At 36.0% G+C, this 27,381-nt stretch overlaps 3 protein-coding genes and 1 pseudogene across 5 annotated transcripts; 1 reads left to right on the top strand and 3 right to left on the bottom strand.

The window, feature by feature from the left end:
• Positions 1-311: 311 nt before the first annotated feature.
• On the bottom strand, positions 312-2,860 carry LOC140006668 (glycerol-3-phosphate acyltransferase 1-like). Its single transcript, XM_072048977.1, has 2 exons — positions 1,998-2,860; positions 312-1,428 (listed from the first exon to the last, which is right to left on the bottom strand). Exons 1-2 carry the CDS (start codon positions 2,727-2,729, stop codon positions 481-483), a joined length of 1,680 nt encoding a protein of 559 aa, XP_071905078.1. The 5' UTR covers positions 2,730-2,860; the 3' UTR covers positions 312-480.
• Positions 2,861-7,967: 5,107 nt separating this feature from the next.
• Positions 7,968-10,265, bottom strand: LOC113689759 (glycerol-3-phosphate acyltransferase 1-like; annotated as a pseudogene).
• Positions 10,266-12,842: 2,577 nt separating this feature from the next.
• On the top strand, positions 12,843-16,304 carry LOC140006667 (ribose-phosphate pyrophosphokinase 4-like). The gene is made up of 7 exons (XM_072048976.1): positions 12,843-13,088; positions 13,709-14,024; positions 14,621-14,716; positions 14,854-14,922; positions 15,007-15,135; positions 15,806-15,905; positions 15,983-16,304. The coding sequence occupies exons 1-7, from the start codon at positions 12,973-12,975 to the stop codon at positions 16,111-16,113; spliced, it is 957 nt and encodes a 318-aa protein (XP_071905077.1). The 5' UTR covers positions 12,843-12,972; the 3' UTR covers positions 16,114-16,304.
• A 574-nt stretch (positions 16,305-16,878) lies between these two features.
• On the bottom strand, positions 16,879-26,123 carry LOC113690219 (protein MEI2-like 2). 3 transcript variants are annotated; one of them, XM_027208052.2, is made up of 14 exons: positions 25,910-26,123; positions 23,556-23,606; positions 23,329-23,469; positions 22,782-23,248; positions 21,357-21,515; positions 21,143-21,259; positions 20,862-21,013; positions 20,103-20,194; positions 19,807-19,985; positions 19,055-19,722; positions 18,867-18,951; positions 18,708-18,776; positions 18,239-18,418; positions 16,879-17,606 (listed from the first exon to the last, which is right to left on the bottom strand). In XM_027208052.2, the coding sequence occupies exons 2-14, from the start codon at positions 23,593-23,595 to the stop codon at positions 17,490-17,492; spliced, it is 2,466 nt and encodes an 821-aa protein (XP_027063853.2). In that variant the 5' UTR covers positions 23,596-23,606; positions 25,910-26,123; the 3' UTR covers positions 16,879-17,489. The 3 variants fall into 3 exon arrangements, with proteins under 3 accessions (XP_027063853.2, XP_071905076.1, XP_027063850.2); XM_072048975.1 differs by having other exon boundaries at positions 17,439-17,606; positions 19,055-19,635; XM_027208049.2 differs by having other exon boundaries at positions 17,439-17,606; positions 19,055-19,985.
• Between the last annotated feature and the right edge of the window lie 1,258 nt (positions 26,124-27,381).

Raw genomic sequence — 27,381 nt, 5'->3', positions numbered from 1 at the left:
CTAGAATTTGCTATAAAGGCACGTACACAAATTTCTCCATGTACTACGAATTCACAACTATATCTATATGCTCCCTTATATTTTTGCTATTTCTATATGGTGGCATGGAAATCTAGCTACACAAAACCATCTTCTTCTAGACTTCTACTTCATGGTGGTCTACAATAACATAGAAAAAAAAAAAGAAAATGAAAAGAAAAAGAAGATTGCATGGTATCAGACACTTTGTATTCTATACCTAACACGTTCACGATCGTGACTTGTCAAAGATAGTCAATAGATTGTTCCATGCACTCATTTATGACTTACCCTTGCGATAAATGCTCAATAAAAGCTCATATATTTCCGAGTATCATTCATCACAAAACTGTGAGAGATATATCAAATTTCACAGCGAAAGATAAGGCCTAGCAAGACCAACCAAATATGGATATATATAAGAACTTCACCAACAGAAAGAAAAAGAAAAAATCAATCCCACTAAGGTTGTAAATCTTCAAGGGTAGTAAATTCAGCTACATTTTGTTTCTGTACTTTAGTCCCACATGATTTCTTTCTACGATCTTGAACCACGCCTTCATTTCCAGCAAGCATCAGGTACTTGTCCCTCCTTGTTAAAGTAGTGCATTCAAATCCCAGGGCATCCGCCAATTGTCTCTGAATGTGATTGGCCACCTCATGGCTAGATTTTCCACCAGCCACGGTCAACTCCTTAGGCACCTTGGGAAGAACATGAATGCTGTAGCGAGGCATAGGGTTCATCAAGAAGAAGATAGGGTCCAAACACTTGAGACCACTTGCAGTTGTCCCATAAAACATGGTCACATTTGTATTCATGGCCACAGGCACAATTTCATCAGCCAATTCTGCAAACAAGGAGCTAAATCTCAAGAGATATGGCTCTCTGCATGTGGTTCCTTCAGGACAAACTACCAAGTTTCCTTCAGATAATAATTTCTGCATGGCTTCACCATCTTGTTCCCTGTTTCTTGTTAGTCGAACAGTTCTAATTGGTGACAGAAATTCAGACATTTTGCTTAGACTATATGTCACTGCAGTCAACGGTTTCCCAAGAGATGTGCTGAGAAAAACAGGATCTAAAAGTGTTCTGTGAGTGCAAACATAGAGGACTCCTTTTGCATTTTGGGAGTTTTCTGATGGATTATGGCCTTTGACTCTGATGCGGACACCGCTCAATGTACCTAACAAAATGGCTAGTTTGTAGGGTAAGAATATGCCAACAAAGAGTCTGAAGATGGCTAGAAGTATTCCAAGAGGAAGCCACATGAACATGGCGAGGGTTGCTAGAGGGGTTGGTAGAAATGCTAGTCTCCCATCGTGGAATACTAATGGCTTTGGATATTTCTCCCTTGGCATGACTGAATTTGTGCGTGACTTCGGATCTTCTTTGATGACCACATAAGCTTCCTACACAAATCACAAGTATGCATAATCAGGCGTCAGATAAACTGTTTAAAAAAAAACACACAACAATTTCTAAAAGCCGCAAAGATGAATCATTTAAACATTAGAAAGAACATGCATTACACAACAAATTCTTTTTTAATTCGAAAATGAAAACAAAAACAAAAACTATATTTGGTAAAATGTTCGTATTTAGTGTCCATTAGTTTTATCAGAAAACCAGTATATGGGCTTATCAAGATTGGATCGATGGATATTGCAATATTTATGGCATTGCTTGTCTTATGTACTTCTGCAACTTTCAGCATTCAAAGTCTAATAGACATTGCTTTCAAAATCTTAGAACCAAAAAATTTTTGAGGTTGACTAACAGAAAAGTATTGTCTTAGTATCTTTGCTGTCCTTGTACCTACACAAATCTTTTGTGGGCCAAAAAGGGGAAAAAACAAAAACAGAATCTAAGTACCAGAAGACAAATGAAATATCAATAACCATATCATCGGCCCCGTATATGTGGATCAAACGAACTTAGGTCATGTTGGTTATTAAAAACCAAGGGTTCAGAAGCTTACCTTGCATTGGGAGATAAACAACTGGTCATGAAGCGTTCGAGTTCCAATGCCAACATCCGGCATTTTTTCCCCGCAAAATTCCTTCAAAGCTTTATGCTTAACAAACAATCCAGAACTAGATATCAGACCAGTATAGTACTGTCCCCTCGTGTGCAACTCGGTCCCTTTAACAGTTTGAACACTCAGATAATCCTTAAGAAAACCCTCAACCATTACTCTAGGCAAGCTGGTAAAGATAAGTCTATTGCCTGCTGAAGCTAAAACCTCGTAAACATGAAGATTGAGATCCTCGAGGTAGAACTTAGGCAAAACAGCCCTTGTCACATTATCCATATCCTTTAACTTAAGCCCACAAAATGTGATAAAGATCATAACTCTAAGTTTGAGTTCGAAGTCCAAAACCCACAAAAAAGGACATGACAAAAGCAAGAAAAAGGCTCTGAAAATGCTACCACCTTCAAAAGCAACTAACATGAAAAAAGGAAAGAAAGACTTTGATCTCAGTAAGCAACCATGGATATCACAAACCAAAGTTTGAGACCCTCTATTGTCGAGAGTACATTTGGTCACGCTAGGGTATAGAGGAAGTTGTGATGCTGATGATCTGAAGGATGGATTTCTCTGGAAAAACCCATGATTTCTTACCTTAGTTGCAGCTCTGTAATATGAGTTGGCTAGAATTTTGTACACTAGCCAGTCTGCTAATTTGAGCAGTACCATTGGGAATACCATACTCTTTTTAGTATATTCACCGCCAAATTGAAAATGACGACTATGATATGATGATTTACTACACTAGTAGGATGGTTGACAAAGAAAATTTCTACAAGAATGAATCTAATGAGAGAGAAGTGATGAGAAGGAGCAATGGATGTTGAGGAATTTATAGCTGTAATAAAAGCGTGCAGAAGGAAGTTGACCATGCATTTGGTTACCCACACCGTTAGCATTAATTGCCGCCCAAAGGTTTTGCTCTTTCTAGCAAGTAAAAAAAATTTTTTTTTTTCCAATTCCTAATTAGTGCCCTCAGCATGAGGTTCATTTCTTCTAAGAAAGGAAAAAAAGAAAGAAAAATTCCCCTTATATTAAGGTAGTAATAGTATGAAAAGATTGACCATATACAGTTAGGTTATCTCTTTCGGCACAAGAACATGGTTAGGTTAGATTGTTGGTGACCGCCTTCAAAATTGCGGTTTTTTGTTTGAAAATTGACACAATTTTTGGGTGGTGTTCGAGAAATTGACACAATATTTTGGTGGTGTTTGAAAAAATTGACAGAGTCTGTTACGTACTTCTGTGATGTATATGTGCTGTAATTGTTTACGAGTATGAATACTGAATTTGTTGGAATGTGTGAGCGTGTTTGAGGATGGATGGATACACGTTGGGGTCCAACTACTATTCAATGTATTCATCAATTCGATCTCTTGAGATAAGCACATTTTCTCCTAGCAAAGACAATCGACTTCTTTGGAATCCACGAGAGGGTTCAATTCCAATCTTTTAAGTTAGATGATCTACAACCATCTGGCACTTGTTGATGTAATAAATGAATGCACACCCCAAAAGTCAAATGCCAAAAGAATTGCCTATTGAACGTCTCAAAAAATTAACATTGATAGGTCAAATTTTGTCAATGGTAATTAAGATTTTAACTAGTCCTAAGAGGAGAACGTGATTGGCATAGTCCTAATTGTTCCAGGTTAATTAGCGTGTTTGTGTGGTTCGATATGACTCGCATTTCACCGTGAACTCTGCAAAAATTATTGACGCTTTCTTGGCGTGTTAATTAAGGTTCCAAATCCAATATTAGCAAGTAAAAGACTACGTTAAATCATTACTGTACAACCATATCGTGGTTGACTAGCTTTTGTATAAGAATGCTAAATCACCGTTTATGTCTTTTTCGACCAAACCCTGGACATGCATTGAATGGATCTATCTATCTGCAACCTGAATCTCGATGATGGAACAGTCAATTACAATAAAGACAGCAGTTAATCCCAACAACAGCACATGTGACGACCCAATTAACCTCGGTTACAAACATTTCTTGTTTGTTAATAACATTATCTTCAACCATAAATGATAATCCTGCTACATCAAACCTTGGTCTTCCATCATCCGAATTGAATTTCTTGGTTCTTTTTTTTTTTTTTGGGGTTTGCCCAACTGGCAGTTGAAATCATGCAATTCTTGTTCATGGGTTGGTGAAACTTCAATCATTCGATGAAGATATCTTCATAGGCTCTTTATCAGATTCCCACGCCACAATGTTTGAATAGTCGTTGCATGCCAAACCCGTTTTCCATTTGCGGTCCAACATTCCAATTCTGGAATCGTTCAGCTTGATTATATTCACTGTTTCGGTAGTTTGGTTGTCCATCTTGTGTGATGCCATAGTAAAATTACCCATTTGAGTATCATGTCAGAAAATTAACATAATCTTTAATTAATTTTATGTTGATTATCTATGGTGATTGCGTACAAGACAGCAGTCGTGACAAAGTCCAAACCAAAAAGTAGATATCACTAGATTATGATGATGATTATGGAGCTTTCTGGTATAGCCTTTCCAATGGGTTCTATCTTCTGCAATACTATATACTAGTCGTAAAAGGTCAAAATTAGAACCTGAATTTCAGGCACCTTTTCCTCTGAAAACCATCTAGCTAGTGTAAGCATGCATAGCAAGAAAATGAAAGAAACTTTCTTTTGGGAATAGTTAGTTTTTACTTCTAAGAAGGCTGTGAATTAATTATCTTGAAAAGTGTTTTTTAGAAGGCGCAAGGCGTTGGGGCAATTGGCATTTCGTGCTTCCAGTCATTTTTGTCAGCAATCCCCATTTTTCTACTATATTTTGCCGGTCATTTAAGGATGGAATGAGCAAACAATTACAGAGTAAAAGAGCCCAGTTATGCTTATCAGAATTTTCTACAATCTGATTGAGCCATCTGGTGATTAACAGCTAAGACAATTATGCGTCCAATCAGACAAGTAACCCTTCTGCATAGAGGTCCCAATAACTTTCTTCTTGTACTTCCAGTGCCCATCCTCCTCTGATAAATGAATTGACAAAATTGAGGAAGAGATTAAAATGTGCTCAGGCAATGGTTTGGCTTTTTCGAAATTGCTTTATTAGACAAGCACGCATCAGGAAATGAATGTCTATTAAAGGTGTACAGAATAATTAATGTCTCGTTTGTTAGAAGACCAAGTCGTAGAGCCAACATGAGTAAGCAAAACTGCATATTTGAGACCACATGGACATTGTCCTTCTTTACACCTTTCTATAAGATTCTTTTTTACCAGCTTTTGAGATTACTTGAGGCCAGGGTTATAAACGAATTATTACAAATCGATTGCTTAACAAATAATTTGTTAAAAGTTCGATTTGAGTTTGACATTTTGAACAGCTCCAACAAGAATAGAGATCCTAGGTTTAAGGTCGCCGCACTTCCAGTTACCAATTGGTTGGATATTGTTGGTTTGTGGGTTCCACCTTAGATTGTATTTTGCACCAGGATTTCGATTACCTCTAAGTGTTAATCTAACTTTGTTGTGTTTGTTCCATTAATTCCGATTGTTGAAAAAAAAACAAGAATAGAGATCCGGTTAATTATCGAATCGATTTCGAATGTATTAAGTATTTTGTTCATTATAGTCAAGTATTGGTCTCCGCACACATCAGCATTGCAAAGTATCTTCTAGAACTCTTTTCTCCTCCGTCTTTCTAGAACTTGTCGAGTCAAAATCTCCGTCATCTCCTTTCATGAGATAGAGATCAAATTCGGTCTTTTTTCCATAAGAGAGCGCACTCTCTCCAATTTTTAATTTCTTTTGTTTGAATAAATTTTCTCTTAGAGTTTTCTAATGAAAAATTCTTCTCTCTTGCGATCTCATAGTGAGAGTTTCTTCTCTTCTAAATTGTTCTAACGAGACTCTCCTAAATTTTTTCTTGTAAGAGTCTTTTTAGTTTTTATCTTGTTTGTAAGATTTAAGATTTGATAAATTTAGAATCTAGTTTCTCAAACGAGCAATTTTTCTATTATTGTCAAATCTAAATTTCTCTTTGAATTTAAACCAATTTTAATCAGATCTAACTGTCAGAATACATGCCTAGATGTATTAGGCTACAATGATTCATCCAAATGGAAGACATACAGTAACTATGTTATATTTATTAATTTCAGATCTACATTTACCTATGTCACATTTGTTTGATGTATTTTCTACCTTTAATGGAGATTTATTGAATGAAATGATCTTTTCTATCAAACAAGGTATTTGGCTCGTTAAGGTTCAAATACTTTTTATTTTTTAAATGATATTTTTTTTATATAAGCATATATATATATATAAGTAATATTTTGTAACATTAATAACTAAATACTTTGCCGATGAGGCTTTGGTCTAATAGCTAGGGTTGGGATCTCATGAATGAGAGGTCCTGGATTTAAATCCTATTGCCCTCTCTCCCCGCTTTTGTGTTGCATAAATTAAAAAAAAAAAAAACTAAATACTTGTAATTAAGGTTGAGATCCTGGAACTAGAGCACGGTTGAGATCATGAGAATTAAAGGTCCTAAATTTTAACTCTCCTGTTCCCTCTCCTTCTAGAAATTATTAAAAAAAAACTAAATAGTTTAGTGAATAAAATAGTATTGGAAATTAAATTTTTTTTTAAAAAAGTTGAGTTTTCAAATCAAGCTTGAACTAATGAAATATTGAATCTAATCGAGCTAGACGCTTAGAACTCATATTTTGAGTGCACAAACTCAAATTTTCGAGTCGAGCTAACGTTTCGTTTACTTTACAGTCCTACATGGGCCTTTTTACAAATTTATATGACATTATAATAGCCTGTCCTAAATGAAGTGTATTAAAATTCTTCTTACTTTTCTTTTTCATTTTTTTTGGTAGACAGCATAAACTCTCCCTTAGATTAAAAAGAGGTCAAAATCCAGTTTCAAGAATTAGAGAGAACGTGCTTTAAAGTTATGAATTGGCATTCTCGTAAAAAAAATATCGAAATTATTCACGACATTTTGCCTCTTTATTTGGTAAATTTTGCTTGAAAAAATGTGGTTGTTTCATCTTTAGCGTCCTCCTTAAGTTGGCAATGGACAGCCCCAGAATTTGCCACCTGAAGAAACATGTAAAAATTTGACCCAAAAAAAAAAAAAAAGTGTTATCTGCAATCTTAGGCCCTGTTTGCTAAGTGGGTTTTTTTGGATGTTATCTAAAATTTTACTGTATCTTACTGTAGAAGTTGTAAAAATTTTTTTTTTAAGTATGTAAAGTTTTGGATATTTTGAAGTGTATAGTTTAAAAACTTGAAAAAGTTTTTTGAAGTTATTGTAGTTAAAGTTATTAAAAAATTTGTAGCAGACAACTTAGCCAAAAACTTGCTTGCCAAACAAGACCTTAATTACAATACAAATCAGTCTTTGGGCTTTCCCACGGGCGATTTAATCTGAATTCTTTACAATTGGACTGCAGTGCTGTGGGCCTATCTCAACTTCCAACCTTCCAATGGGCAACATATTCCCCTAATAGACTGGACTGATATAAGCTAATGGGCTTTCATCATTTGGAAATGAACCCTTTTCCTTTTTTTTGTATTTTTCTTTTAGGCATTGGAAATGCGTTTCAAGTGCTTAGTTGGAACAATTTTGTTGATTATGTCATAAACTCGTTTTTCAATCGCTTTTTTATTTTAATCTTCTTGACTATTCTTTCTTAATTACATACATCACATTAAAAAAGAGTAAATCTTATATATACCAACCGGATATATACTATCACAGTTGAATATACGACACATATACAAAATTTGAGTTTTAAATTCAAATTTGGATTACGTGTCATGTATCTAATGATGAAAATGTATACACTATCAGTGTATAGAAAATTAATCTTTAAAAAAAATACTACAATATTGTTCTAAAAATATTTTTCCAAATGATCCTGTACCCAAACAAACTCAACAACCAGATTTAGTAAAATATTAAATAAATCTTGGTTACAATTTTACATTGTAATTCATTGTTGTAAATGAATTGAAACCAAACTATAGTATATTAACAATAATGTATGCTATGTCAAGAATTTTGACTATGCTCTGAGGCTTTCTTCCTATAATCTTGGACAAGCCCTTCATTTCCAGCAAGCATCATGTACTTGTCCCTCCTTGTCAGATTAGTGCACTGAAAACCCAATGCATCACCCAATCTTCTCTGTATATAATTAGCCACCTCATGGCTTGATTTCCCAACAGAAAAAGTGAATTCCTTGGGCAACGTACTTTTCTAGTACATAAATGCTGTAACAAGGGTTAGGGTTCATGCCCAAGAAGATTGAATCTAACCACTTATATCCACTCACCGTCGTCCCATAAAACATGGATGTATATGTATCCATGGCAACAGGAACAATCTCATCCGTTAATTCCGCGAACAAAGAACTGAATCTCAGAAGATAGGGTTCTCTGCAGGTGGTTCCTTCAGGGCATATGACTAAATCACCTCCACTCAATAATTTCTGAATGGTTTTAGCATCTTGGTTTCTATCCCTTGTCAACCTTACAGTTCTTATTGGTGACACCATCTCAGAGAATTTACTTAGGCTGTAAGTCACAGCAGTCAAAGGCTTTTCCAGTGCTCCAAAAAGAACTACAGGGTCCATGAGGGTCCTGTGGTTACACACATAGAGCACTTTTTTCTCACTTTCTGAACCCAATACCTCAGACAATCTCAACTTTAGTTTTCCACCAGTTGCTAAGATCAAGAACTTGGCCATCTTGCAAGGCAAGAGTAGAGCAACTGAAAATCTGAAGATTACCAGTATTATGCCGAAAGCAAGCCAAATGAACATGGTGAGAGTTGCAAGAGGAGTTGGAAAGAAAGCTAGCCTGCCATCATGAAATATTAGTGGCCTTGGATATCTCTCCCTAGGCATTATTGTGCTTTCACAAGCTCTCCTGTCATCCTTGTGTACCACATAGGCTTCCTGCAATCATGAAGATCATCTACATTCAGGAAAAAAATGATAATTCGAGCAAACAATACCCAAAAAGGAAAACCGAAAGAGGTTGTTACTTTTTATTTGTCACAGGTTTATAGAATCTTAGACATAATAACTCGTGCAAACATCGTGCAAAAGAGGGCATTTTGTGGACCAACTAATTGAGATAAAAAATCTCTGTGTTTGACAACTACCAATTTATAGCTCTGACTTTTAAGCAACTTGAGTGGATTTGGGAGTTCACTTTGAGTTTATAGATTGAGCTGTCAATATTATGAATACCTGTGACTTTAGATGGTGAAAATACATCAATATCATGACAAACAATTTGTGAAATAAATTGTATTGAAAAAAAAAAACTCCTTTTATCTTTTGTGGTCAAGCATTTATTATGTATCTTAATTCTCAATCACTATACTGTATTCGATTGTATCGCAACACCAATATATATTAGAACGTTCCATGAGGGGGGGAAAAAGCTTGTGGTTGGGGTGCTTAATGAAAGAAATTAATGTTTCAATCCGGTATTTATCAAGAGGGATACCTTGCACAGAGAGACAAACTGGTGGTCATGATGATCTAAACTTCCTACGCCAATGTCCGGCAAGTTTTCTCCACAAGATTCCTTGAGCGCTCTAGCCTTCACAAGCAATCCCGAGCTTGATACCAAACCAGTGAAAAAAGGGCCAATGGCGTGCAATTCAGTTCCTTTAACAGTTTCAACACTCAGGTACTCCTTGAGAAAGCCTTCAACCATAACCCTAGGGACACTCGTGAAAACCAGCCTTGATCCTGCTGAAGCAAACACCTCGTAAACAAGAAGATTGATATTTTCGAGGTAAAACTTTGGCAAAACAGCCCTAGCAACGACAGCCATGTCTCTCAGCCTCAGTCCACAAAACGTGATGAAGATCATAACTCTTAGCTTGAGGTCGAAGCTCAGAACCCACAAAAGAGGATAGGATGAAAGCAACAAGAATGCCCTCAAGATGCTACCGCCTTCAAATGCCACCAGCAAGAAATATGGAAAGAAGGAATGATCAGACCTCAGCAATGTGATGATGTCACAGACCAGTTTTTGGGACCCTCTGCTATCTAATGTACATTTGGTCACGCTAGGATGTGAAGAAACTTGATTCATTGATTCCATAATGGGGTCTCGATGAAAGATCCCAATTTTTCTCACCTTAAATGCAATTCTGTAATGTGAGGTTGCCCAGTAGATCAGGTTGTGCAGTACCATGACACATTTTTCTCTACTGCCACGTGAGATCCGCTAGAGCGTATGTAATTGTATGCATGAGAGTGTAGGCGAAGAAAAAAAACAAAAAAGCACACAGCGGAAGCAATTTTAATACATAAAAATACGTGGGAACAGGAGGAGAATAGATACATAAAAATACTCAATTATTTTATCAATTCAAAACTCAATAATAACAATATCAAGTCATAATCTTTTAACTCATAACAACTCACAAATAATAATTTTTAGAGGCTTTCCTCTATCTCATCACTCAACTCAATTTAACTTTTCAAAACTGTACTTTCCTCAACTTCCTTTTCAAGAAAACAATAAAACACTAGCACACGTAATTTAGAGAGTACTAGGAGGGCTCAAATCACACATGAAAGAAAATATACAAAGCCAATTACTAATAGAACTAGACATTGCCTATACTAGCTATAAGGAAGCTGCACTTACCAATTGGCACAATATTTTGAACAACCAACCATAACCTTTAAAACACAAAATGAGAACAGATCAATAACATGCCACTAGAAACTTTCATGAAGACATATTAGTAATTAATTACTACATTAAAAAAGTTTGGTTTAATTTTTTTCATTACTTCCCTTAAATCAAACTTGTCATTGTAGTTATATATCTCCACTATCATCTCGAGCTTTCGTTTCCATAAAAAAATTCTATCATTGCATAAACGATGTGAAATATTAACTTGCAATTGATTTTCAATTTCGTATATACATGATAGTTGACGAAACTTGTACTTCTCGTGGCATCATCATTTCTGTCAAGAAACTCAAACATGTTCATCCATACTTCATTGCATGCTCCATAGTTTAATTCATCAACATTACTAAGAAAATCTCACAAAATCATAAAATCATTCTTTCCACTGCCAAAAAGTTCAACTTCACTATGAACTTGCTCTTATTCGTTCATATCAACAATCACACTAGTTTCAGGAATGCCACAATTTTCAACTAACTTGTCCATTCCACAATTAATCTCAACCAACTTCAATATTTGATTTGCCTTTTTCTTCTATTTTCATCACAAATTTCTTCTCTATCAGAGCCACGATTAGAAATTATCAGAATTATCCAAGCCACCCTTGCCGTCTTTGCATGTATGAACTTTTTGTCTACTATAACTAGATTTTTGTAGCGATATAATGGAATTACCCAAGGCTTAATTTACAAAGAAAATAAGGACTGTTCAGGTGACTCATAATAACACTCAATTGGTCGTTACGTTCCACTCACTATTAATTAGGTCCAAAAACAGAATAAAGATGTTCCTAATTAATGGAGTAGAAGATTAGATGTTTGGCTTAGTAGTTTTGATGATCAGTCCATCATCATCAAATCAACCCAGCTCAGAGTACTTTTCTATCAACGTTCTTCTGGCTGCGAGACTCCGAGTTTAATGTTGATGCAGAATTAACTATTAAGTGCTTAAGTGGTTGTTAAATTTTACGCTTTGCACGATTTTGGTACTTATAATGGGAGCAAAAGTATGGACTTCAACGTTATGTTGGAGATTCCAAAAAAACCCAACTCAATGAGTGTGGGGATATCAGCCAAAAAATCACAGACAAATGCTTGTGATCACTTGTCCATCTACTTTTTGTTACTTCAGATTTTTGTAGCTAAGTATTGTGTAAATTAGAATTTACAGCACTGGCCAATAATAATATTTATGCGAAGTATGCCGAATGACTTCCAGCAAATGTAGATTCGGTAATGCAAGACTCCCCAGCTACAGTAATCATGAAAAAGAAAAAAAAACATTATAATCATACATTTTTTACCCCTTTTTTTTTTTTATCAATTTCGTTACACTCTAAAATTTTTTGTCATTGTGAATTCTCTTTTTTTTTTTTTAAATCCTATTCCATTACAAAGAGAGGCATTGGGGAAAGAGAAATCTTATTCTATTAGGAGGGGACTCCGGACCACGGGCAGGAACGGTTGCAGGTGCAATCGTTTCTAGCGATTTTATGCATTTTGCACACGGCGTAACTTTATTTGCAAAACGTATAACTTTCAAACAAAATTTTGTGGATCTCACACACATTATTAAAAATGAGGTACAAAAAGTAATCTGAATCGTACAATTTTTTTGAACTAAATCCTGACCGTGCACTGTTCAGGAATGATCCTTCTGATGACCGTTCTGCCCCTTCTCCGGGAACTCCTTCCCCCTGTTCCTGCTTGCTGTCTTATTAATTTGCTATCTGCCTGCTTCCCATCAAATTGCGATAATATTTGCAAATCTATAGAGAATTATTTCCCCATAATATTGGATTGAGCATTATTTCTCCAATTTTATTTACTTACATCATCATTACAATTTCCAATGCACCTTTTTATCTTTCCAATTACCTTTTTATCTCACATACATCACGTCACAAAAAGTGCTACAGTAAAAATATCCCAAATAACTTACAATCCAAACAAAGCTAAGGAATCCAGCCAAGAAGTAATAAAGTGGAATGTACGAGGGCAATCTTGTCCCTCAATTAACCTTGGCTCTGGCAGGATGACGTTTTAGTCTGGCAATATCACTATCAATCAGAATCTCTCAAAGCTAGGCAAGAGTGCAAAACCCGCAAAAACCTTTTGGCAGACACAACTTTTGTCATTCTAAACTTGCATTGACTGCCTTTTACTCCGAGTGTCCGAAGGATTTTTTGTGATCAAGAATGGAGAAGCGAGACAAGAAGCAGGTACTATTATACCACTGTGTAGAGGCAGAAGACCTTGCTAGAAAAGTGGCTGCCCAGTCTGAATTCATTCAGCTCCAAACCATAAATTGGAGGTACCCATTATCACTTCTTTCTCTCTGTTTTTATCTTATTTCCTGATAGTCTCTAATCTGCTTTTCTTTCCTTTTTTTAAAAAAAAATTTTTGGGTATGCTGAACAAAGACTCGACCTTTTTTTTATTTTTTTGGTGCTGGTATGTGTAACTCAAGTCAGGTTTTCTGACAGATTTCATAATACCACCATTAACAAATTGAATATGTCAACAATTAGTTATCTGCGCTGATATTAGGAAGGGGTTAATCGATATATATTAGGAAGGTTAGGTGCAGCTGGTGCTGGGCTATGATATTTTTGGTCGCACGAGAATTTCTGCAAAAGGAAATAAGGTTTAAGATGGTTATTCCTTTTAATTTCTGATCAAATTGTCTTTGGGGTGTTGAGAAGAATGAACTTGACCATATAGAATAAGCCTAACCGAGCTGATGATCATGTAGGCTATCCATTGATTATTTTATGGTCTTCAGTTTTTCGAGTTTTAGGGTGGTCGTGGCTTAGAAGAGACAGGAGGGAATGTACACTTTAGTGGGCTTTTTAAGCAACCATACTTTTCTGCTTCTTGAGTATTATTTATGTCATCAGGATCAGTTCCAAGATAAGCTTATGTATTTCTCAGGAGTTTCGATGATGGGTTTCCGAATCTTTTCATAAATAATGCTCAAGAAATCCGAGGTCAGCACGTGGCCTTTCTAGCATCATTTAGCTCACCTGCAGTAATCTTTGAACAGCTTTCTGTCATATTTGCTCTTCCAAGGTTATTTGTTGCCTCCTTTTCGCTGGTTTTGCCTTTCTTTCCAACTGGTTCTTTTGAAAGAATGGAAGAAGAAGGGGATGTGGCCACTGCATTCACCATGGCAAGAATTTTGTCCAACATTCCTATTTCAAGGGGTGGTCCAACAAGTTTAGTCATCTATGACATACATGCTTTACAGGTAAACGTTAGTTACATTTTGTCTTCTACATTCGATGCACTAGATGCATTCTCTATGACTGATTTTTAAATTGTTCTTCTGCTTGGGTTTTAGCATGATTAATACAATTATTTTAGCTAATATGAACAAATTTGCCAAAAATATTTTGTGCCCACTATTGGTGACCTTTTAGCAATTACATGTACTTATTTTTGTGCACTCGTTTGCTGTCTGTTTATGTCTTCAAATCTGTGAACTAGGTTGGAGGTCTTGAAAAATGCTTTTCTCCATGTAAAGGCCTATATGTTGGAATGAGAGTAATATGTTCTAACGGTTCTCGAAAAAGCACTTCCATCAATATCTAAGCTACTTTCTAAATTAGAAACAATAAAACAATTAAAGCTTTCTTGCTAAATCAGATCCACTTTAATGTTTCGTTTTGCCCAAAAGAGATAACTTTCAAACAAATGTGAGGCTATTATGTCAAGAAGCATAAAACAAACAAAAATTGTTTTGCGCCATGACATTTGGAATGAAAGCTTTGCCAATAGAAGTAGAACAAAAAATGTTTTATCTTTTCGTCTTCAGCATCAATATTTTAAGTATTTCTTTTACAGGAAAGGTTTTACTTCGGAGATCAAGTTTTGCCTTTGTTTGAGACTGGGATTCCTTTGCTGAAACAACGGCTTCACCAACTTCCTGAGTCTGAGAAGGTTTTCGGGGGTTGGGCTTGGTGTTGTTTATGTTAAAGAGTTGTCAATCCTTATTTCATGGATTTGGCATTCTTTTCCTCTCTAATTATTAAATGTCTATATCAGTTCATCTCCAATACAGTATATTTACTGTGCAGATTGTAATTGCATTTCCAGATGATGGCGCATGGAAAAGATTCCATAAGCAATTGGACCACTTTCCCATGGTTGATATATTTACCTCTATTCTAATTATCATTCTATTCCACTACTTGATAATATACTGGATGCTTGTGATTGTCGAATGGCAGGTAGTCTGTAATAAGGTACGTGAAGGTGATAAAAGAATTGTGAGGCTAAAAGAGGGAAATCCAAAAGGTTGCCATGTTGTGATTGTTGATGACTTGGTTCAATCTGGAGGTACTCTTATTGAGTGCCAGGTAATAATTCTTTTACTTTCCTGAGGATCTTTTCTTTTCTTTTTCTTATATTTTTTTGGCTTTTTTGGAGGAGAGAGAGAGGGGGGTGATCACTGGAAGTGATACATCATATCAACCTCTTGAAGTATTGTAATACTTTCTCATTTGATGGAAAGGGTTTAAGGAAGAATTAGTTTCATTGTTTGGCCTTCTATGTTGATTCATAACACATATATTTGTAGAAATAATCAGGTCATGGTTGTCATTTTTTACCGCCTTTGCATGATGTTGGATTGGTGCTTTGTCTTCTGGATAATTGTTTATGGATTCGGCTCCAAGAAGCTAATAAAAAAGGAAAAACAGAGAGAACCTAACAATTTTAAGCAATGATCTCATGGACTATAATGCTTGACATTCAACTCAGTAGTATACAGTTACAACTGGAGAAAACTTTTAGTGGCCTGGAGTGTTTGAAATGCATTAGAGACATAACATCAACTAATCTTTGATACTTTTTCAACAAAATTTATTGATGTGCAATGGTATTTCCTTTGGTCCATTTCCCTAGGATGCTTTTATGCAAAAAAGAAAATGTGGTTGGATATATGCTCTATTTTACCTCTTAACAAGTACATGCATCTAACTTGGTACTTTCATGTTTGTTTTTCCCTGGTCCATTCTGGTTCTACAGAAAGTTTTGGTCGCTAATGGTGCAGCAAAAGTAAGTGCCTATGTCACACATGGTGTTTTCCCAAAACATTCATGGGAGCGGTTTGTTCACAAGAGTGAAGGTAATTAATCACATATTCATTTTAGACACTTTTTTTTTCAATAATTTAATTGTAACCCTCTATTTTGTATTTTGAAGACTTGGAGAAAGCATTTGCCTACTTTTGGATCACAGATTCATGTCCCCTCACCGTGAAAGCAATTTCTGACAAAGCTCCATTCGAAGTTTTAAGTCTAGCAGGATCCATTGCTGATGCTCTTCAAACCTGAACGCTGGATGAATGTTTCAAGCATTGTAGTACAAGACTAATGTGAACATTTATAGAGGTGAAAACCCAATGGCCAGAAATGAAGGGAGTTTTAAGAGTGGTACTGCAAAGTCTAAATTTATATCAGGTGTACTTAATCCCCATTTTGTCTTAATACCCCATTGGCTAAGTTTATTCTCAAGATTCTCCTAATTGTCTCCTACGGCCCGTGGAGAATTGCAATTCCTGGTGGCAACATTTTGTACGTTGTGCAGTTTTTAGCTTAACCGGTGTTTTCTGAGTTAGGATAATGAATTAAATGCAACAGAGAAGAACTTGACATGCTTCAGGCAAGGAAAATTCATTAAACTAGCCTTCAAAGACCTTAAAGAGCAAGGGAAAAGAAAGTTGCTATGGCATTTGTTTCATTTTCTTGAGCTACGGTGCCTCCACGTGAAGAAACGGGTTACTTCTCTCTAAACACAAAAATGTTGTAGCTCTGTCTTACATGACCCAGACGACAATTTAAACCAATGGAAACCCAAAAGGAGTCGCTAAGGCAGTTCTAGCAGGCTCTAGCAGCAATTTCACAAGAAGATTCCTGCAATAATTAATAACTCTTAACCAAAGAATGATACGAGTCAACAAGGTAAACACCAGTTACTCGCTTTAAAGTGCACTCTTGCAAAACCTAAATAAACTTTGTTCCATCAGCTATATCCAGCATGATGATTACCATGCACCTTTACTTCAAAGTTGGATATTGAAATTAGCAACCAAATTCGGATTACAAAAAGGGAGAAATTTGATAAAGTTGTCTGTACATCAAAGTTACAATGAAGAGGTTTCAATCAGTCCCAAGACTCCAGGACAGAACACATGCAAGATGCAGTTCCTGTTTTCTCCTACTATACACTTTGGAAACAGCCTGCACCTCGACATACCGAAACTCTCCCAGCTCTATAAACATGTATACATTTAGCAAGCCTAGAAACCACTGTAAGAAAATGACAAGACAGAGAAGGAAAAACGAAAGAAAGAGACATCATGCACATTTAGGAGACCAAAACATACACCAGGAGAATCTTCAAGTGTAAGCAGAATGCTTCACCTACTTCCCTTGATGAATATCAATTTGTAACTGTATCTATAAACAAAATGCTCCATCTGTCTCTTCAATAGTTTTTCTCAAGTATTATGGAGTATCCATAACCCAAAAACCGGATACTGACTTGAACACAGAATTATTGCATCCAACATTAGCTTCACTATTTACCATATGTACTTGAATATTTTGTGCACTAATTAGCACACAATGCCAGAAACTTTTAATAACCTCTGAGCTACTTTTCCATCACTGCTTCTATAGTGTAGTAGTTAGCTACTTCCCATGCATGCTCAACTCTTCTCCAGCTTCTCGTCAAAAGTACCTTTTGGACTATCCAGAGAGTCGCCAGTGTAAGATCCATCAGGCTGTCGGATACAGATATTCAGATTGCTGGATGGAAAAATCTCCTGAGCAACACAAAATTGGCTCAAATTAGGTCAAAAAAACACATCAAAGTATTCTTTCCTAAAGGGCACCTTCGAAGTATGTTCATGGTTCAAAGACAGTTTAGAGAAAGATACCATATCAATGATCTCCTACACTATGCAATATCTCTCGCTCCGTATACAGGAGCAGCTCTAGCTGAATAGTTGAAGTACTGTGAATGACATAATAATGTGTGACAGCAAATTGATTGCAATACACTTGGATACAAGCTATCATGACTGTATGAAAGTACAGACAGTGAAAGTCATGTTCTTTCAGCAATTAAGGAACTAGTTCAAGATATAGTCTGGGGAGGTATGCACACATGCATTCATCGAAGCATGAATTAAAAAGATATCACTTTCCTTTGATCTTCCTTTTTTCAGTTCTTCAAAAGGCAATGGTGTCAGCAGTCATGTTAACCGCTTGATTTGTGATTCTGCCATTAAATGTTTCTATATCTTAGCTCCTACGACAAACATTTCTTAAGGATTGATAGAAGGTACGAGTAAGACATAATGGCATTACTAAAAGATTCTATACATCATTTGGTTAGCGAAGCTGTGATTTGTGAAGCTTACTACAAAGTCCAACAGAAACTAGTCATACATACCTGATCACCAATGCCTTCACCTTCTGACTGGAAAAGAATTGGACGGCATCGCTTATCTTCATTCATTAAGCTTGAATTCTGGAAATGCGCAACCAGTGCAGTCTTTCCCTGGATACGTGCGTATGCCAAGGAAGCAACCTTTTCACTGTTAAACTTTTCCCATTTCTTGCCATTGAAAACCTGCAAAGTTTCCCTTGTAAGATGCCACCCTAGCATTCATACATTCAGAGCCACTAAAAAGTAAGATGCATGACTATGAGGACACACATAATCAAATGAAGCGATTCACTCACTCGGGAAACTTAACGGACAAACACCAAATAACAAACAACATGACAAGAACAGCTAATGAATACCAGCTTAACCTAACTAGATAACTTGGAATAGAACACCAAAAGCAAATGGAGAAAGATAGTCATGTTTAGCTTTTAGATAACTCAAGCATATAAGGTTCGGAAGAACCATCAACCTCATAGAAGGAGATTATATGTGAAGGAGACACCATGTTGATGAAGGCATAACCAACGTTGCATTTGTTCTGCACCATAGTAAAAAATGTCTTAAGATGAGGTTTGGCATGATAATTAGAGAAAAGCACCCAGCTTCATTGGAAAAGTAAAACCCTAACCTTAAAATCTATTGGCAAGTAGAGGAAATCATAGGTACCCTTGTGAGTTTCATCAATAGCGGCAAGTAACATCTTTGAGGTGTACCTTACAATTGGAAAAGAAGGAATAAGTCATTGCATATAACAAAGTTCCAGACAAAGTTATACTAACAGCAACAAATCTTAGATATATTTTATGTTGCACTTACTTGTTGGGGATGTTTTTAATCATTAAAGTAGTCCTAGTATCTTCCCCCTTAACTATTTTCTCCAAATCAAGCAGATACTGTTTCTTGTTGTCTATCTGATTCCCACCCTCAATCCTACGATTTCGACCACGCTCAGCTAATCCCTCAAGGTTGGTTGTCCCTATTCCTCCATAAGATCCATTTCCAAAAAATAAGGGTCCATTCCGTGACAGTGACATCATCCTAGAACTTGGAGAACCACCTTCACTGAAGCTTCCACTAAGAGGCAAACCAATATTCAGAGCCCCCATATTCATCAGATGGTTTCCATTATTGGGACTCAAACCCGCACTTCCAAATGGAACTTGGCTCATGTAGGATGCATCTGGTGACTCGGGTAGAAAACCAAAACGTCTTTCCAAAGGAATTCCTGATGGAGCAGATCCTACATGATGATGTGAAGCAAGGAATGAGCCTTGTCGACTGGAATATGGATGGCCTTGTCCATGTCTACCCGATGCAAATGGATGACCGACAGTTGATGTTGACCAAGTAGAAGAATTTGCTCGTTCTGCTTGAATAGTAGGACTTCCCCAAAGAAACTGTGGACCAGAAAGTGTTCCAATACCAGAGGAGTTGGAGTTCAAGTCAAGGAAAGGGGAGACAGGCCCAGGACTTGGGCTTAACTTCTGCTTAGGAATAGAATAAGAATTCTCAATCAAAACTCCTGGTGCTGGTTTTTTATCAGTTACTAATTGGTTCATGTGGCTTACCCTTCCAGATTCTTTACCAATTGGTGCAATTTTCCCGGGGCTTGATACGTGGCCTGGAAGAATTGAGGCCAGTCCAGGTAAAGGATTGCTGCTCATGGTGTTTATAGATCCCAAACCATGAGACTGACCATAACCATGCAATGGAGCTGGTTCAACAGGACTCCCAAAATTGGGCCAACCTATCAGATGATTCGAGAACAGACTCAATACCTCATAAATGGCATCAAACTGGAAAGAGCAATATATGTGGTTCTACTTCCAAAAACAAGACGTACTTCTACTCAATTTAGACATACCAGGAGGAGAATTTGCAACAGGCGAACCGACTTGATGTCGTAAGGATCGAGTTTCATCATGTTCCAGCTCTTGACTCAGCTGCTGCATCAGGCTAGACAATAAAGCAACCAGAAAGCAGTTGTAATTTTAAGGAACCAATATCCTTATACATCCCAAAATGATATATCAAACCATTGGTGTCCTTTCAGTGTAAAACTTCTGAGAATAGATTATTAGCAGTGAATCTCATTCTCCCTCAATACAAAAAAAAAAAAAAAAAAAAAATTGATGGATGTATACATTTCTATAAGCATCTTAGCCAGTTTAATCTCACCAAGCACAGATAATAGCTTGTAATAAGGCGTGCTTAAGTAGTTAAGTCAGATAATTTAATATTCTATCTTTCTGTCCAATATTAAGCTAAGATGATACGTAAATTCTAGTATTACTTCCTCCACCTTGAACAGACTGTCCTATATTGACTTGGAACCATTTTTAGTGTCAAAGTTAAAATTTCATATTATATTTATACATAAGTTAAAGAAGGATAAAAGTCATGTTAAAGACCACACACTTTTTAACAGTAATCTGAGAGGTGATGGGAAACACATGGGATGAACTGAACTTTCTTATAGGAAGAGTAAAAAGTTCCACTGAAGGTTAGTAACAGGAAAACAGTTGAAAGGAAAAATGAGAAATAGAAGATGAGGAAGCAAATAGTTTAGTCAAAAAACCAAAAACTCAAATAAATACTAAATGGAAAAGAATCTAGTTCATACTTTCTACGGGCTCCACCAGGCCGGCTAGGTTCAAGTTTTATGCGTTTCCCAGCAATGTCACTCCTATTTAATGCCTTAAGAGCTGCATCTGCAGCTCTAACATCAAAAAACTCGATGAACTTATGATGCCGTTTATGTGGAGTTTCTCGGATCTGCAATTTGTACACAAAAGATTCCAGACCTCATACATCTTGACAGAAAATCAGAGGGCTCATAAAGAAAAAAGAAAAAGATAGCAGCAAGAAAAACTAAATAGATATTCTAATAGGAGAAATAGGCACCTCTTTAATTTCCCCATAAGCTCCAAATATTTGACGGAGGTCATCATTTGATACTGATGCATCCAAATTAAAAACTACAAGAGTTCCTTGATTAATGTCCTTCTCTGATGGATTATCCTGAGTAATCCAAGAAAAATAATGTTTTCTGACACCATTGCACTAAGTAGTTATTCTAAGTACTGATAAAAATAAAAGACCAAAGCCTTTGATGAACCTTGGGGATGGAAAAATGAATATCGAGTCTTCTTCGTCGTAAAGGCTTGTTTTGCAATCCACGCATTGCAGTTCGAGCAGCTCGGATATCATAGTAAGATATCATCACAAACCCTCTATGCTTACAAGCAGTATATAAAGTTCTAATATCCCCATATTGCTGCAAGAAGATATCATTAAGTGATCAAATAGCAGTTTATGGTAATTATCAGTATGACAGAAGGATTGAACAGAAAAAACCAGGGTGCTGCACATGTGTGGGATTTGGGGACAGCCAGTATAATGACGGTGATAGGATTGGACTTGAAGCAGCTCAAATGGAAAGAAAAGCAAAATCACTTGCAAAGATAAATGAAATATCTATTACATCAGGAATATTACTACAAATTCCTGACTAATATTTTTCTAAGTCTTGAGTCCACAAACTGAAGGTAACGAAGTTAAGGAGTTCAATGCCTTGGCTGGAATGCAACTGAGCATATCCACTAAGACAAAGATCTCCTGTTTTTTATCACTATCATCTTCTGGCATTCTAAATTTATCTTTTCCAGAGACTTTTCAAGGAAGTGAAAGACTGTAGAACCAACACAAAATACTGCCTTACTCTTCATTCAACTTCCACAACAAAAATTTTTCCTGCTCAGAAAATATAGATTAGCTACATATAAAATAGTTACTACCATGGAGAATCTAGAAATTTTAATAATTTCAACCGTCAATTGTCCAGGTCTCAGCCCAGATTCCATCCTATCAAAATGCATCTAGTCAGATCTTGATCCAAATGAACTGCCAATATCTGTATAAATGGACTGGAGTAGAATCTTGTTACTACCGTCCCATAAGGACCTGGAACTAATAGTAGTTTAAAAAAGGCGCATTGTTTATGCACACATCTAAAGCTTAAATGGCAATACAGCTCATCAATATATATCCAAGTGAATATCATTTATGATAACAAGTTAACAACAAAGAAAGAAACTTCTTTCTGAAAGCTCTAAAATTTTATCCAAAACTAGCGAAACTGTAAAACTTATGAAGAGTGTATCTCCTAGGGTTCAGTGAATTTGGGCATGTACTACTCCTAAAAGACCAATCAATAATCAGATCAAGTCTGGATCATGTAGTAACAATAGATCATAGTCTTAGATATACTAACTAAATCCAAACCCACCTACAGCCCCAGTCTAAGATATATAGAGCAACACCCTGGACTTTACCCAGAAGCACATTCAAAAGAAAATGGATTCCAAAAGTTATCAATACATACCCAGGGTGACACAAATGGGTGCAGACATAAACATGCACTTGCTCTGTACTTTAGATACAGAGGAAAAAATGGAAGCAGAGGTCATCACAAGCAAACAGAACATGTAGCAATTAAGTACACTATAAAACATTTTCAAAAACAATGTTGTTACACGAGTACCTCAAAGAGAGATCTCAATTCTGAGTCCTCCACATTACTATTAATGTTCCGGACGAATAACGTCCTAGAAGGATGCTCTCCATATGGGTGTTCTCCAGCAACACTTCCCACGCCGTTTGGAACAGCATAGTGCACGGTACTGTTTCCAGGAATACCGTCAGGCAAGCTCAACTTTGACAGACCATTAATGAGGTTTTCTTGGGGTTCAGCTTCCATTTCTAGTCCCCCACCACTGCCAAAGATATCATCGTCCAAATCCTCCACTTGAGTAGGCAACTCACTGAGGTCAAAATCATCCATTACACCAGCTAATAACTCCTCCTCATCACCAGGAAGCAAGTTACCAATTGGACTTGGTTCACTACCTTCAAATACATCTTTACCGTCATCTTCAAGATTAAGTTTAGTTAAGTTAGGAAGCCCATCATCAACTGATTGAAGACTTTGTTCGGAGTCACCATAATTTACTGCATATTAGCAAAGAAGTGGTAAAAATATAAACTTATACCCCAAACTAAGAGCATCTCCCAAAAAAGATCAGGCTTACACTTTGCATGTGGGAGGACAGGTAACGAGCTAGAGAATAAGCTTGCATCACTTGATGCATGATAAGCACCAGTACGAAGGGGAATCCTCCATGCATTTCTCTCCTTTCCAGAAATATTAGCTAATGGATTGTCCAAGGGACCTGCAAAAAGACATAAAACAATCAAGACAAAAAAAAAATTCACATAATTTATAAGAACCTGGTTAATCCAGCAGAAGATAGAGCACCTTCATCACGTAAATTAGAACTTTTTGAGGCCTGCTCCATCAAAGCACTTTCTGCATACAGAATGCAGGTGAAGTATACTGGTATAAGTATCCAGAGTCTAAAAGATTTCATAAGTCACCAAAGTGTAGAGTTTCCAGATTTACAAATAAAGTAGTGCAAATGAAATTCTGTACCAAAAGTTTTTTTGTTTGAAGCACTGTTTATGTTATAATAATAAAGAGAATTACTTCTATCTTGTGGTCAACTATTTCAGATTTGAAATTGATTTTTCTGCTTCTCATACTACAAGTTCAGACCATTATCCCATATTGTTCTGAAGAGAAATTTACAAATGGCAGAAAGGATATGAACAAAATTAAAATGACGGATGTAAAAAATCAAGTACACAGCTTAATTCTATTTTCTCTCTTACACAAAAGCTAATAATTGTAAGTATTATTTGACCACCCAACAGTGATTTTCTTTCACTTTGCATTGGAAGAAATTTGGTAAACATGGACAATGGTAACATAGAAGAAGATATAAAAGCCAGCATGTTGAATGTGTGGCAGTAAATGATCTTCACACAAGTAAACACGGAATACACTGAAATAGATTGAGTTGCTTTACATTGGCTTCCTAATTTATCTCCTTCAGAAACCCTTCTTGGAAAACTCTCCCAAATTTGTATTAAAGCTCTCCAAAACTCTCTGAGAACATTTGATGACACCTTCAAAAGGTCCTCAAAAATTTTCTAAAAATGTTTGTCTCAATCTCGTTAACACAATTCTGAATAAATGCAAAAACTGCACGGACACAATAATTCTTTTGCTCCCGCTTTGCTTATTCCAAGTCAACAGAAAATAACTTTCCAAATAAATACTTGGGAGAATCCAAGTAACTCGAGTTTCCTTTTTTTTTCTCCCTTGACAACAAGCAGACTTATTGATAACTGTACACCATCAAGCTCACCAAACTGAAATGCACTAGATTTCCAAACTCCTTAAACACTCAACATGCTTATTTAGAAAGCAACCTGAAATGATGACACAAGTAACCCATTTAAGTAAAGTCTATATTCTTAGGTATATTCTAATGCTTACAAAGTAACATACAGATGCACATTGGCTAGATCCAAACCTCTTAATGGCCATACAGAATATTAGCACTTCTATGCAGTGCTTCTCATGTACATCAAAAAAAAACAAAAGCGAGTTTACTTGTGAAACTGAAACTAATTTTTATCTTAAGATGAGTCACAAACCAATGGATTGATTAAGGCCTACAAGAAACAAAAGCCACTAAAGAAATGAAATAACAAATAAAAACCCAAAACAAAAGAGGTGGTGAAAAAAGAACACACCTAAGGTGCTTAATTACATCTTTTCCTAAACAGCGCCTAGGGGATGAGGATGTTAGCTAGTGAGAGCAATTATTTTCCATGACGTAAACACTTCTAACTTATCAAAAAGATTGTGGGAGGGGGGGGGAGGGAACACTTCTAAATGAAAGTGTCAGCTATCCTGTAACTGCCCTCTAGTGAAAGAGGAAAGCTCGTAATGTACTCTGATATATGAACTGAGATTGATCCTTCTAGAATGCTAATATATAGAGTTTGCAGGGCTTGAAAAGTAAACTAACATATATTTAAGACAACCATTATTCCATTAGTCTTTTAAGAATTAAAAGCAGGCAATGAACTACTAAGCTTTATAGAAAAGCCAGAATAAATAAAGTGAAGCTACAATGATTTCCACCTAAAGATAATAAAGCAATTAAGAAGTTGAATGTTCACAGGCGTAAAAGTTCATCAAACGACCACATGATTCCTCCAAAAAACAGATACACTTAAGGAGCAAAATTTATGCGGACACAACCAATGCATCAGACAATTCAAGATACAATTCAACAAATTTACGCAACAATTAAATTGATCATGGAAGGTAAAAATCATTTTGTTCAACAAACGCCAGAAACTCACAACACATAACACTAAACAAAATTAACTAGAATTGATCAAATTCCAGTAAAACCAACAAAACCACCAAATAAGATCAACGAACTTTCCAAACTCGAGCATAACTTCACTTTAGTATAACAAAGAACTAGCCAAATAACCAGGTCCAATCATACCACAATCAAAGTAAAGATCACAACTTTACATCGTATATGAACTTATATACTAGTAAAAATCACAACTTGAGGATCAAAATCAATCCCGACTGCAACAAAAATCAGAAACCCATCTCCCAAATCACTTTAAAAAATAGAAACATAAAATTAAGCGGGAAAAAACGAAAAACCCACCTCAATTTTCCTCACAAAAATTAAAATATTTTACATAACAAGACAAGAAAGGGGGCAGCAAGAGTACCTTCATAAAGAGAACAAGAGACGACAAACAGGGAAAAATAAGAGAGAGGTAGGAAAGAAGAGGGAAGAAACAATCACAAAAGACTTCGAGGAATTTGGAAAAGTGAGTTAAATTAGTGAAGAAGAAGTAGTTGTAAAACGCTGAGGAGAGATGAGTTGAGGGGTTGGTTTCGTAGAAGCAGAGAAATTGTTTTCTTCTACTCTTTCACTTCCTTAATCCTTCTCTCCCGCCGGAATTTACTATATACACTATCAGAGATTAAAAAAAAATTAATTAGAGCTTTTTTATTGTAAAGCTGCAGAGGGGAAAGAGAAAGAGGAAAACTGCTACTCAGACAAAGGGGAAAGAGAGTTGGGGAAGCATTTGGGATGAACAAATAAAACCCACACATGAAAAGGTCCCAAAAACACACACTACACACAGTGGAGACTGGAGAATGATTGGAGGGAAAAATAAGGAAATTTCATCATTGCCCCGTCCCTCTCCTTCCCCTTCTCTCTCTGCAATTCTTTTCCTGCCATGAAAATAGAATAAAATAATGGGGTCTTAATGACATAAATTATTGAATATGTGCATTCATTATTCAATCATCCTTTTCTTTCTTTTCTTTTTTTTAATTACATCACTTGATTTTTTTTAAAAGAATAAAGAGATTTTGGATATACTGGATCAAGAAAATAAGACTTGACACAGTAGGCTTTTACTACCATCATAATACAAATTTGTCAAATAATCAGAGCTAAAGGTAATATCATCGTTATGGTTTTATTCAACTTTTTCTCTCACGAAATTTTTGCTAGATTTTGAATTAATTAAAATGATGGTTTTCATTTTAATTTGTCATTGAATGTGTTTAGATAGCAGATTATTTAAAATAATTTTTTGAAAAAAATTTATATGACTTTTTAAATGTGACGTGTATATAAGAGAAATAGGTGATTCGAAGATGTGTAAATAAATTTGTGCAAATAGTTCACTATTTTTTTTTTCATTTTTTCATTTTGTTTGTTTCTTATAAGTATTTTGTTGTTGTGGCCCTTTGTGGGGGAGTGGGGAAAATTTGGCTGCATTTGAATTCCATTTGGAGTCCGTTGACAGCACGTACTTAGTTGGAGTGGATAATTGGGATGGGAAAAAAAACTTTTGACCTTGACCTGAGGGGAAATTACTGAAATTGCCACTGGTTGGTACATGGGGATGATTCCTGACATTGTGGTAGAGTCAAACTGAGGAGAAAAATGCACTTCAGTTACTTTTTTGTTTTCTTTTGGTTTTGCATAAATATTTATGAGTATAACAAGAATCGGTTCCGAAATATTAAAAAAAAAAAAAGAGTTTAACAAGAATCCCAAAAATATTACTCAAACAAATTTACCTGATTTATGTTGATAAAAAGTCAAATTTTCATTGAATTGAGTGCTGTGTGAATTCGAGTTAAGTCGAGAGACTAAAGTGTATGTGTTTTTTTCAAA

This window comes from Coffea arabica, chromosome 5e, assembly GCF_036785885.1.
Source record: "Coffea arabica cultivar ET-39 chromosome 5e, Coffea Arabica ET-39 HiFi, whole genome shotgun sequence".
NCBI classification, from domain to species: domain Eukaryota; kingdom Viridiplantae; phylum Streptophyta; class Magnoliopsida; order Gentianales; family Rubiaceae; genus Coffea; species Coffea arabica.
Note: the sequence above shows the minus strand (reverse complement) of the source record. Positions and strands in the feature narration are given on the sequence as shown.